At 37.5% G+C, this 14,214-nt stretch overlaps 1 protein-coding gene across 2 annotated transcripts in view; it reads right to left on the bottom strand.

Moving 5' to 3' along the window:
• Nucleotides 1-5,938: 5,938 nt before the first annotated feature.
• ANP32E (acidic (leucine-rich) nuclear phosphoprotein 32 family, member E) overlaps nt 5,939-14,214 on the bottom strand; it is a 16,076-nt gene continuing 7,800 nt past the window's right edge. The window contains exons 6-7 of one of the 2 annotated variants that reach the window (XM_008584808.1): nt 9,512-9,566; nt 5,939-8,290 (exon numbers count right to left, since the gene is read on the bottom strand). In XM_008584808.1, coding sequence (XP_008583030.1) covers nt 8,223-8,290; nt 9,512-9,566 — 123 coding nt within the window. In that variant the 3' untranslated portion in view covers nt 5,939-8,222. Of the gene's footprint in view, nt 8,294-9,511; nt 9,582-14,214 lie in introns of both variants that reach the window. The other variant, XM_008584801.1, reaches the window with a different exon arrangement.

Below are 14,214 nucleotides of genomic sequence, written 5' to 3'. Positions count from 1 at the left end.
GGTGCTGATAACACTGAGGCCGCAGGTTCAGATCTCTATACAGAGATGGCCAGTTAGCTCATTTGGGAGAGCGTAGTGCTGACACCACCAAGTCAAGGGTTAAGATCGCCTTCCGGGTCACCTTTTAAAAAAAAAAATAATAATACATTTATAATAAAAATAAAAACATCATGGATAAAATTTGCCAGATGTAAAACATATTAACCCCATGGAAGAAAGTAACTGCTTAGGTGAAAAGATTAAAGAACATGCAAATCAAACATTGACTAGTCTGACCTGCACTCCCATGTTCATCACAGCTCTATTTACAATAGCCAAGATATGGAACCAACCTAAATGTCCATCGACAGAAGACTGGATAAGGAAAATGTGGTATATATACACCATGGACGACTACTCCGCCATAAAAAAGAATAAAATTCTGCCATTCACAGCAACATGGATGAACTTGAAGAAAATTAGGTTGAATGAAATATGTCAGGCACAGAGGGAAAAATACCGTATGTCCTCACTCATAAGTGGGAGCTAAGAGAGAAAGAAGTAAGGAAAGAAAGACCACAGTGGTGTGCTGGACTTGCAGAGGAAGAGAGCATACCTACGGTTGCAGTGTGGTGGGGGAGGGGGAAGGAGGGGGATCAGGGATTAATTGGGTAGGGGACACAGAGAATAATCGCAATTTGTGGTAATGAGCATGCTGATAGTATTGATCTGGCCATCACATGTTGGGCACAAGTGGTGACTGTCAGCTTTGTACTCCATGAACATGCATAACCAATAAAATTAAAATAAACAAATAAATATAAATAAAAATAATTTTTAAAAGATTGACTAGTCTGCAATTAAATATGACTAAACATAAAATAGGCTAAAAAAAAACCCATTTGAAGAAAATGTTAATAAAAAAAGTGGTTTACATAGAATCAAAAGAAACAAGAAAAGTGGCAGCATTATTGTCATGCTGCTGAGTCCAGTACTGCTGAGACAAGACACACAAGACACAAAAAATACTAAAAACACTAAAAAGAATACTCTAGTGTGGATCAGGGTAGATTCATCACGCTTGTCATGTCGGTAAAATATCCCTCAAGACCATCTAGCATCCTCTATTCTGATTCTATGCTCACCAGGGAGCTTTCTGATTATTAATTTGGCCTCTCAGTTACCTTTTCCTAGGAAGGACATACACTAGACCTCCAGCTAGTCACATGAGTACTTGAAATTAATAACTTAAAAAACTGACACCCTGGTTTAGACATCTGACTCTGGTGAGTTTTCATGGCACAAGTCTGTTCCTCACACACTGATCAACTTTGCATTGACAAAATCAAGCCACACAAAACACATCAGACCTTCACTGAAGTGAGCAAATCAAAGTTTTGGCACCCTCTGAGCTTCCTGGGCACAAGCTGTCAGCTCAGCCATTTCTCTCTCGGCTCATAATGCTGTGTTTAGACTGTGTTCTTCAAGGGATAGGGTTGTATATTATTCACCTTTGTTTTCTACCACTGTTTCCTTAAACAGCTGTATTCAAATGTGTTAAATAAACATTCTACATTTTTATGTCTTTGATTGAATCTATAAGCCTTCCTGCATCAAAAAGGATTTGTACATAACTCTCCATTGTTTTTTTCATCTCTTCATTGCAAAAGGCTTGTAAAGAATGAACACATGATGACCTGGAAGAAAGCAAAGTAATTTAGTCATGTAAACTAAAAATAGTGTCTAATATCTAATATGGAGTGAAATCTTGATAACCATATTACAGCACACTGTATTTTATTATCAAGGACAGAACCTTAGAGACAGACCACAGAATCAACACTCCATCATTATGCAGTGGCCTACATTGTATGACCTCTTATTTGTCCCTAAACCCTAATAGCAACCTCAAGGCTGATATAGAAGAGTAGTGGAAAGGAAGATAGATGACACAAAAAGAAAAGTAGATTTACCACGGGATCAGTGTAATGCTTTGGCCTCACAGCATAGGCCAGATGGCCATAACTCGTTTCTCAGCAAGTAGCTTCTCAATGCCCTACGGGTTGTAAACAACAAATTCACATCAACTTCGCCTGCTAAAAATTATTTTTTTCATATCGCGGCAGCATCAAAACAATGCTGAAAACACACAATCCCTCAATATTAGAAGGAAGAAATAAAACAAAGAACTTTTCCTAAATACTCTGTCAAAAGGAAAATTCTTTTCTGACAATGCTATTCTGAAGGGTGACTGATTCCAACAATGAGCATAATTTGGTGGCAGTTTTTCTTCAATAGTTTGAAAAAATTCAAGCCCTAATCCCGCAAACTGACCTTTACAAAATTTCCCCAATGGAACCATTCTTTCCTTCTAGGAGAGTGGAAAAACATCCTACGTATATGCTAAAGCTCTTTTATCATTTTACATACGTGCTCCTTGTCATCTTTCAGGGGTTTCCTTCGGGGTAGCTGGTTGCTCTAATATTTCCCAGAATCGATTCGTCCTTAGGTACCAATTTGACTGATTAATTCAGCAATTCTGGCTTTAAGATAGGGAAAATAGGAACAGGAACAACGTGGCATAGCAGGCTAGCACCTGGGGAAAAGAAGCGAAGTTCACTGAGCAAAGATCACCCAAGTGCGAACTTGAACCAGACCAGGTACGAGAGAAGCTAAGTGACCTCTCAGCTCCAAACGCAGCACTTGAGAACTAACCCACACTCATTATTAGCCCTCATTTCCACCTTAGAGATCTTGAAAACGTACATAACACCGCCGTTTACAGTTGCTAAGTAGGTGGATGATAGTCTTGACTGTAGGATTTAAAATAATTCAATATTTGAAATCAGATTAGAAAGAAAGTAGAGACTTCATTAATCGTTATGCGAGGGTTGCAAAATGTAAAAGACAGAAAAGAAAAGTCCTAAGGACTCGACAGACGAATTTCACGTGAGCCCAGGAGGAGGGAAGCTTAAGGAGGATCCACACAGCTTCCCTCAGGCCGCTGGCGCCAGAGCTCCCGGCGTAGCGGCGACACTCCCCACGCATGCGCAGGTCTCCGACTTTAAACGTGGCGGCTAGGCGCCGGCCCTCGCCTCTCTAGAGGGGAGAGGGCGGGGCAAGATCACGTGACGGGATTGCAGCATTTCTGGCCCAATCCGAGACATTTCGACAAGCTCCCTTGTAGAGCGGTTTGCGTAGCCCCGGTTCTTCCCGAGTCTTGACCTCTCTTTTATCTTCTAGCTTTTCGACTCTGCTCTTCAATCTAAGAATCTGGCTTGGCAGAAATTTTTGCCTTGTGTCCCGCGAGTCGAATTAGAGGCACACTCTGAAGTGATGAGAGCTTTTTGTTTTATTTTTTCCATAACTAAAGTGGCACATCTCTAATTTCTAGTTCTTCTGCTCTTTCCCAGAAGCTCAAATTCTATTCCTACTGCTTGAATTTCGGAATCGCTGGAGGGCGCCTTGTAAAAATAGCACCCCAGAAACGAAAGAAAAACAAACTGTTTTGTGTGTATCTCGAGGGTTGAGAATTGGGGAAATCAAGGTAAAAATTTAGAGGCAAGTGACCCTTAAGACTACAACAGGTATTTTACCTCAAAAACGTACCCCCAAGAGATCACTCTGTCTGTTTAGGCATTTAAATAAAATCTTCCGATCTGTTTATTCAAGCCTCCTATGAAGAATCTAAACTAGTGAAGTTGAGATAACGTGGGTGGTTCACCCCAGAGGGATGTGATAGGAAACAAGACCATAGAGAAATTTAATCTTATGGCTGGAGTCCTTGAAATGAGAAGGGGTGGGGTAAAGGTGAAACGGATGAGGCTGAGTTCTAGAGCTCTAATCCTTGACGTACTGACTGCTACAGCCCAGGAACCTTGGTAGTGGTTCCTGACACATAGCGCAATATACATGGCTTGGTAAAAATAGTTTTTGGTAAAATTACCAAATCTGGCAGAAATTCCTCACCGGAGTCTTATATAGAAATTTTTCACTAATTTTCTACAAATAATAAATCCTCAACACTGCAGAAATGGGTTTGTTGTTAAATTAGAATATTCTCAGAAAAGTGACGGGGGCGGGGCAGAGAACAAAACTAAGCGCTGAACTTGCACTGGCTTCACTGCCACCAAAACAAAAAAAAGTAGTTGCTCCAACTCCGGTTCCTCCCATTACACTTACAGGTTCTTCTGTGGACCCCAGTATTCATTTATGTAGACAGTCACAGGTCTCTACATAAATGACTTTGAATGCCACTGACTACACTGTTGCTGGCTACTCGGTGTCAAGAAAAATGGACCCTGGGAGACAATCTCTCCAAGTGGAGAAGCCCTGTAGCCTCTGTGAGCTATTTCTGGAGCTGGGGAATGACCCTATGTAGAAAAAGTCACAACCCCAAGTGCAGTGCATAGGTAATGGCCTTCTTCATCTGCAAGACAGTGCAGTTTGAAATTTAATAGGAGAATAAAAGAAAACAGGCAAGTGTTTATTTACAGTGTCAAAAGTTACTTCTTTAAATTAGAACAGGTTGTTTTCACCAGTGTTGTGTGCCTATTTGGTGGCCTGTCTCAGGATTAATCATAAATGTGAATATGTCCATTTTATAAGTAACCAAGTCCAAATGATAACAAAAACTTAAAATTATTTGTAAATATTCATGAAATTGAAAGTCATACCTGCTTCCAATTCTTTCTTAATCAGGGTTTTTATTATGGGGTAACCCTACTTCAAGGTCTTACCACCTAAAAGACTAACTAGATTTGTATGAAATAAAAGTATTTTACCAGTATATAGTCTTTTTAAATATTCTCTTGGAGAGCAACTCATTTTGTAATTCCCATTTTGTGGTGTAACCCGTTCTCCTTCAAGTTAGGGCTGTTCAATAGACTAGTAACACAAGTAGCTGCCTCTGGCCAATGTACCCACGCCAGGTTCTCAAATCTTAGACTGATTAGTGTACGAAAAAGGCATGCGGTAGTAGAATAGTAGAATGCTATTATTAATCAAGCAAGAGCTGCAGAATATCATTGCATCCAGTAGTAGAAACAACAGAAGGGAAATTTTCAGCAACTGGAAAAATAAAAGTCACATTCCAAAGCCTCTCTTTAAAATATAGAACAAGGAGTAAACAATACTTACAGATATTTTGAATCACCATCTCTCACTGAATTGCTTCATAATCTAATAACTTAACCAAAAACTTTGCATGGTTCTACCATTTTCTTTAACCAAGAGGGGAAAAGCTTTGAATTCCTTAAAGACATTTTTAAAAACATACTAATGTCAGTAAACAATACCTGTAGTTAAAAGTACTTCAATATTTTCCACCTCTCAGGAAGCAGAGTTCCGTAATTAAAATACCTTTTCAATATTTAACCATAAAGCAATCGTGAAGATATTACTTAGCATTATAATTGTGCCTTGACTTTACACAACAGATACATCCTAGAGATGTCCACAAATGAAACATTTTAAAAATCACTTATCAAGGGAAAACCAAAGAGAGCAGAAAAAACATACTGTTTGTTTCAAGTTTGATTTACTCATGGAAAACATGTAAGAATTATGTATATTCGTATTTATACTATCAAAAGATTCTAAACATTACACGTATAAATGGAGACTTTGGATTCGTTTTAGAAAAAACTATTGATGTACAATAGTTTTATAATCACTTTAATTAACTGTAGATAATAGTTACTTCAATTACAGGTAATAAAGTTATTACTTCACATCAAAATACAAAAAGTAATGGCTCAATTTGCAACTCCAAAAGGAAAATTAAGGGAATCCAGATTTTTTTTCTGCTGCCTGGAAAAAATAAGAAAGATGATGTTAAACTATTAGATTGTAATGCCTCATATCACATTCAAATGTTTGAATGAGTTTACTTGCAAGCTGTTTCAATGTATTTTTAAAAAATGGTACTGTTGAAAAAGTGAATGTCATACACTGAAACTAATCATTATAACAAATCTTTGATTTATTTGAAGCAATTCAGTTTCAAAAACTTTAAGTTACAGCAGTCACAGGAAAAAAATGTAACAATCAGAAACAATAAAAGAATGATCAGGAGTACTGCATTTTTTTGTTTGTTTGTAACACTGTAATGGCTTTATTCAAAACACAGTTGCACAAAAGTGTTAACTTCAAAGTTTTTAAAGAGATTCTTGAGGAACTTAACACACTATATACATACTGCCATATAAAGAGCATTAAAATAGGACCAAAAACTTCTACAAAATATAAAACCCACCCTTACTTATTTGCATGAAAATATCACCCACAAAGCTAAATAGGTCTTAAAAGTTATCTGGAGGCTCTAAGTGTTGTTTTCCAAGCAAAGAACTCTTATTTTGATTGCACAATAAGATGATTGATAAGAAAGTCATTATACAGATTTCATTTTAAAAATAAGTATTTTATAATATGACATAATATGCAATGAGAATTCTTAGGGACTAAAGCAGAGCATTTCACAATTGTTAAAATTAGGAGAAAAACGTTAGTCTTCTGGTGATTCCAATACCCCCTCTAAACTTATTCCAAGTGTTTTATGTAAATCAGTTGTGCAACTTTTTTAGTTTTTCCACAAGTAACTTCATAATTTTTTACTTTAAAACAACAAATTATACATTTTAAACTAAAAAAGCAGCTGCAGCAGTACTATACTCAGCAATTTAAATGTGTCCCAGTATAGAAGCATCACTTCAATTAATTTGCTGACACTTTTTAATAAATTTACAAATATTCAAAACAAAGGGAAAATAATGTTAGAGAGCCAAGATTAAAAAAGCAACTGCCTTGAACATGGAGCCTCCATAACAAAAGGGAGCGGTACTTCTTGTCTACTCCTGTTTTATATAGTAGCCATATTAAGGAAACACACACTTACACTTATCCCGAATATTTTTCTATTTTTAATGGATACCTGCTTGAAAACAAATCTTGATTTTAATATTGATTTAGTTTCACATATTTTTCCAACTGCCTAGTATACTCCAATTAAATGCTATATCTGGTAATGCTTTAAAACTATATGAAGAATAATTAAAGGTTCCACTCAGAAAAATTAGAAATTCTTTGTAGAGTGGTATCCAAATCATTTGGGAAGCCAACTTAAGATCTCATTAATTATTAATAGGCAATTGTTCTGACCTTTGAGGAACACTAATGCTCTTCCAAAAGCCTCCCCTGCTTCGTTTTCTTCTTCATCCTACTAAGACAGTCTTACATGCTGTCAACCAAGAACAGTAGGCAGAGTTTGTTGCATAAAACTGTATCAATAATAATATTCGTAAATCAGAAAATTCTCAATTTCTTTCTTCACTTGTTTAAAACCCAAACAGGTCTGAAAAATTGATTGAGGTATAAGACTTAAGGTTTTCCTGTATATCAAATTTCCCAACTTTCTTTTGAGATAGAAGGAGGGGAGTAAAACAAGAAGGGAAAGTGATCATAAAGGAATTGCTGACAGAAAAAAGAATGCACACATAAAAACAAAACAAAATAAACAAACATTGGTATGTCATGATGCAGCCTGAAGAAAGGGCTCACCTGCATGTATCTGGACTTAGTATAACCAATTTTTCCTTCAAAAATAAAATCTTATCAGTCACAACAAAATCTATTAACTATAATTACTGAATAGAACCTCCGCAAAATCCATTGATTATATCACTGAACAGAACCTTTACTATTCTGCTTCTACTTTCCAAGTTACTCATGAGACAAAAAAGCACCCTATACCCTTAGCCAAAAAAAAAGGTAACTGCCCTCAAACTAAAGATCTCTGGATCACCTCTAAAAAAATAGCCAACTTATCATTCAAGAGACTGTCATTTCATATTACAGCTGACTGCAATTTCAGTTAATTTATAAATAACTTTAAAATCTTACAAATGAAATGCACCATACTACACCTGTGTAAAAGCAGTCATGTTTTAATTATGGGCTAAAAATGACTAATACGGTGAGCTTGAATTAGAAAAATTAAAATTCTAAAATTGCTAGGTAATTTCACAATGGGGGTCAAATGAAAATTTTTCTCTACATACAATATGATCATTAACAAACTAGTAAATCTTATTTGGAATGATAAGGCAAAAATAGTAAAACCACACTTTTCCTATAAAAAGTTACACATTGTCTTCTGTAGGGATAGCTATCATACATGAAGAAATAAAGATGTGATCACTCTATTGCACACCCAGGAACATTAGGGAAGCAGGTCTTAGAATGATCTAGTCATCTTCTTCCTCTCCATCATCTTCAGCATCTCGTTTCCTCTTCTCCCCTCGAAGACCTTCTTCTTCTGAAAGAAGAGTAGAAAAGCGTAAAATACTTAATTTTAACAAATGAATATTAACTTACAAAACTGTGATTCTTAGTGAAAAGTTAATGGCAGAAAAATATTATAGGTTAAGTTTCCTCTCTGGCTTTCTTTCAATTTCAGTGTACTGAACAGACATAATAGACTTAGAAATTCTTAAATAATGACAGCTCGTTATGCACCCTTGTGGCCAAATCATGAAGTACAGATCAAGAAACTCGGGGCTTGATATCAATGAAATTGTTAGTAAATTTTTTAAATTATTCTGAAAGACCTAGGTAAAAAATACCAGAGAGCGAATCTGGAGTTCAACTGTTCTTCTCTTATAAATAAGGTTTCACTCTCTCCATAATAAGAGACCCCCCCAAAAAAAGAATAAATTGAGCTCAAGGTTCCATTATCTCTTCATTCCTGCTTTTAAAATAAACGTTATAAGCTGTTTATATTTTTAACAGAATTAATTAACTGAGACAATTAGTCTTTTAAAAAACATATACTTTTTAAGGCTCTCTGTGATAAACACAGCGAAATCAAATGGATTAGTAATAATTTGCAATATAAACTCATTCATTAGAGTCCATAAAAAATAGCTATCATTAATTTATCTTTAATCTAAATTAAAGATCGCTATTTTTTATGGACTTTAATTATGGACTTTTAGAATTTGTTGTGGCTGGGCCGGCCCGGTGGTGCACTGCTATAGTGCGCCGCTTGGGAAGCGCGGCGGCGCTCCCGCCGAGGGTTCGGATCCCACATACAGACCCGTTCCCGCTCACTGGCTGAGCAAGGCGCGGGAGCAACACCGAGGGGTGCGATCCCGTTGCTGGTCCCGGTCCGGTACGGGGGCGACACTGAGGGTTGCGATCCGTTGCTGGACACGGAAAAAGACAAAAAAGAAAAAAAAAAAAAAGAATTTGTTGTGGCTCGGCCGGCCCGGTGGTGCACTGCTATAGTGCGCCGCTTGGGAAGCGCGGCGGCGCTCCCGCCGAGGGTTCGGATCCCACATACAGACCCGTTCCCGCTCACTGGCTGAGCAAGGCGCGGGAGCAACACCGAGGGGTGCGATCCCGTTGCTGGTCCCGGTCCGGTACGGGGGCGACACTGAGGGTTGCGATCCGTTGCTGGACACGGAAAAAGACAAAAAAGAAAAAAAAAAAAAAAAAAAAAAAAAAAGAATTTGTTGTGGCTAATGTAACTCACCTTCTTCTTCTTCTTCTTCCCCTTCTTCAACATAGTCATCATCATCTTCTTCATCCTTAAAATTCAAATACTCAGTATGAGAATAAATAAACCGTGAATGGATTTTTCATTGTTTGTTGTAATATATTTCAACAAGAGCAAAGAAACTACAGTTATTCTATATTCTGACAGCTTCTCCATCCATTATAGGTCCTTTTTTAAATCCAACTAAATCTCTAGTTTTTTAATGAAAATAAGTTATGCTTTAGACCATCACTGTTCAAAAGAACTTTCTGCACCAATGGAAATGTTCTATATCTGTGTTGGGTAATATAGTAATCACCAGCTACACATGGCTATCAAGCACTTGAAATGTAACCAGTGCAAACGAGAAAGTAATTTTTTTATTTTATATAATTTTTTTTTTGTCCTTTTTGAGACCGGCCGCACCGCGCTCAGCCAGTGAGCACAGTGAGCGCACCGGTCATCCCTATATAGGATCCAAACCCGCGGTGGGAGCACTGCTGTGCTCCCAGCGCCACACTCTCCTGATTGCGCCACGGGCTCGGCTCTATATAATTTTAATTTAAATCGCCACATATGCCTACTAGCTACCATAATGGACAGAGCTATCTATTTTAAAAACAGGATCTTCTATTTTATAGATCTGTAAAGATAGGAATGATCCGAATCCTAGCCCCAAAATAGTTATGTGATGAATAAGTCACTTTATCTCACTGGACCTCAGTTTTCCAATCTGTAAAGGTAAAGTACTTATCTAGAGAGATCTATAAGTTCCTTCAACATCTAAAAATCAATACAACAAAATAGCAAATGTTGATAAAAATCACAATAAAACTTGATCTACAACTCATGTGAAATGAGTTGTTCTGGACAGCTAAGATTTAAACTTTGCCTTGAAGCATCACAACCTTTTTACTTTATTTTTTTTACTCTAGCCTATAGTGATACAAATCTCTAAAGTGCACTGCATTTTCTTCTACAATTTTATGCTGAACCTAAATTATATCTTTTACTTGAATAATCATGGCCACCATTATTTTTTATGGTTACCATTTTGATCATGAATATTATACCAATTAGTACATGCTGATTCCCTCAGAGCCTATTAATATACGTAGAAGGGTTTTCTCTATTTCAAAATGACACTGGCCTCCACCTTTGAGTTGTTTCTTTTCCTAGTTTTTATGCCCTCTCTTTCACAGTCAGTTACTATTTCAATTTTAATCTGGTAAAAAAATCAAAAAATAGATCAACAAGCTTATCAGAGAATTGAATACATAAAAGAAAACAGGTTTAGCTTGAACACGGTCCTACAAACAAAATGTCTTTTGTTACTTATATTTTGGCTACTCAGAAGCCTTTGACACTTACTGCCATGTTCTTGGCTATGTTCCAGATGTATGAGTTCTAGATAGATGAGTTGCCACAATATGTTTGAACAAACTGAACCAGTCTGGCATCTCCCCTCCAATGCCACAAAAGTTTACTGCTCTTCAAAAATACTCTAACCAAGCATACCTAGGGTGGCCAGGTGGGGGTGAGGAGAGAGAGGTTGGGGAACAATTGGGTGGGACACACAGGGAATAATCACAATTTGTGGTAAGGGGCATGCTGATAGTATTGATCTGATCATCACATCTTGGGCACAGGTGGTAATGGTCAGCTTTGTACCCCATGAATATACATAATCAAAAAGGAAAAAAAATACCCTAACCAATTGGTAAATGCCAAGAACCACTAGATAGGTAGGGAGAAATTAGACAATCCTCCCTTCACGATATCCACACCCTATTGGGGTCTAGAAACAATAAACAGAAACTAATTTTCCAGCATTTAGTAGAAGCCCCTATGAAACTAAACGGCATGATTCTTACATTAGAAATAATTAATTGAGTCTACTGAAACATCATAAAGCATCTCCATACCAGAACACCAGTAAGCTACAAGGAGCATAAAGAATAAACGGGGTACCAAATAGCATAAAAAAGATCTCAGTAAAAATCAGGAGAACCTGCAGCCTTAAACTGAAGAAGAAATGAAAGGAAGAGAAGAGGGGTAGAGGAGAAAGGACAGGAAAGGAGAAGGGAAGGGAAAGCAAGGGAAGGAGGGCAAGACATTTTAAACAGCTCAAATTTGCAAGGAATAATGAAAGAGGAAAAATATTCATAATTTTTTAACAAAATACTTGAAATACCAATCATATTTATTCCTTGATAATTTAGAAAAGCCCAAGTATAAAAAGCCAATTATTTCTCTGGATTTTGTTTTAAATCAAACATTAATTTTTTTTTTAATCATCTATTAGACAATACTTCTCAATAAAAACTTAGCTTTCACCAGAGACTTCCTTGCTCAGTAGAGACTGTGATCTTCTTATTAGTAGGAAATAAAATATTTCCTCATTTGTGTATGCCATAATTCCCAATACTTCTTAAAGCCCCCACCTCTCCTACACATACATAAAGTCCTTCTTTATAGGTATTAATTCCTTGCCTCTGAAGAGCAGCTAAAGTAAGAAGAAATAAAAACACTCAAATAAAAAATAGCTAATCAAATATGCCTTCTATTTCCTTCTAATTTCTTTTTAAATCTCAATAGTCCCTAAAGCCTCTCCTGGCACTTAGCTTCTAAAAACAAGACCTTTTTTTTTTTTTTTCAAAAAGATGACCGGTAAGGGGATCTTAACCCTTGACTTGGTGTTGTCAGCATCACGCTCAGCCAGTGAGCGAACCGGCCATCCCTATATGGGATCCGAACCCAGGGCCTTGGTGTTATCAGCACCGCACTCTCCCGAGTGAGCCACGGGCCGGCCCTTTTTTTTTTTAACACATACTGACGGTTTATTAAGTGTCAGGCACTGTGCAGACACTTTACATGTATCAGTTAATTTAATTCTCACAACAACCTTGTGAGGAAGGTACTAGCATGAGCTTCGTTTTACAGATGAGGACACAACATAGAGATTAAATGATCTTCCCAAGGCCCCACAGATAAAATTTGTGGCATCTGAGGTCCAGAGACATGACTCTTACTTCAGTCACATAGAAACTATGAAAGGGAGTTACCAGTTGCCAAACTCCAAGGTCCAAGAAACCTGCCTGGGCCCATCAAGAAATCCCTCCAGCCACACCCCTTCCCCCACCCCAGACCACTAGCCCAAGAGATGCAAAGGAGCTGGCACTGAGAGCCCTCAAGGTCAGCCCTACAGGTTCTCAGACCCCGATGCTCACCTCATTATTGAGGTTCAGGGTTCCTGGCTGAGCCATGGTAGATCAAAGAAGAGGATCCACTACTGCCTCAAGACTTAATTTTAAATATCCAAATTATCTCATCATGAATGGGAACTCTTTCTGGTCTCTGCTAGCCCTATCACTGACATAATGTTGTATGTATTGTCTTAGAGATTCTCAGTCTATACTTGACCACGCCTAAACTCCCAGGGGCTAAAAAAATCATTTGTTCTAGTCAACTGACATTCCTATGAGCCTATTTTGTACCAGTCAATGCACTAGATGCTGAGATACAAAGATGAAAGGCCCCTCCCCTTAAGGACCTCACCACCTACTTGAAAGTGGCCAAATATGTTTTTTCAATAGTGTCTGTAGGCACAAGAAGCCTAATCAAGGCTCAAAGATAACAGAGGAAGGAATGACTACATAAGAAAAATTATATAAAGCTTTAATAATGAGGCAGCTCCAGAGCTGCATTTGTAAAAATAAGAGTTCACAAGACACAATTCAGGAGGTGGTTACATATACACATATGTAAAATTTCACGGAGCTGTATACAAAATTAGTGCACTTTATATGCTTCTCTATATTTATGCTTACCACAGCAAAAAAGAAAATAAAGTTCTTCAGAGAGCATGGGTAGAAAGTCATTTCAGGTAGAGTGAACAATGTATACACAGATACTAAGGTAAGAAATGGCTTGGTGTGATAATTTAATTTGGTATTAAAGGAGATGAGACTAGAGAAGGAAGCAGGAGCCAGATAATGAAGGGCCTTGTATGTCTTGGTGGCAAGAGGGAAACATTAAAGCATATCAAGAAGGCTAGTGATATAATCTCATTTGCATTAGACTACACAGGCAGCACTACAGAGGATATTCAATGATGCTGTATTCAGAGAGACCATTTATAGGGAGGTTCCTCAAACAATTGCAAATAGATCTACCATATGACCCAGCTATCCCACTGCTGGGAATATACCCAGAGGAATGGAAATCATCAAGTCGAAGGTATCCCTGTTCCCCAATGTTCACTGCAGCACTCTTTACAATAGCCAAGAGTTGGAACCAGCCCAAATGTCCATCATCGGATGAGTGGATACAGAAAATGTGGTGTATCTACACAATGGAATACTACTCAGCTATAAAAACGAATGAAATACTGCCATTTGCAACAACATGGATGGACCTTGAGAGAATTATATTAAGTGAAACGAGTCAGGCACACAGAGAGAAATACAACATGTTCTCACTTATTGGTGGAAGCTAAAAATTAATAAATAAATTCACACACACACACACACACAAAAAAAAAAAAAAAACCCGGGGGGGAGGGGAAGAAGATATAACAACTATCATTACTTGAAGTTGATACGACAAGCAAACAGAAAGGACATTGTTGGGTGGGAGGGAGGAAAGGGAGGAGGGAGGGAGGTTTTGGTAAGGGGCAACAATAATCAAACACAATGTAT

This window comes from Galeopterus variegatus, unplaced genomic scaffold (genome assembly GCF_000696425.1).
Source record: "Galeopterus variegatus unplaced genomic scaffold, G_variegatus-3.0.2 Scaffold103, whole genome shotgun sequence".
Taxonomy (NCBI): Eukaryota; Metazoa; Chordata; class Mammalia; order Dermoptera; family Cynocephalidae; genus Galeopterus; species Galeopterus variegatus.
This window is presented reverse-complemented; position numbering and strand designations above follow the sequence as displayed.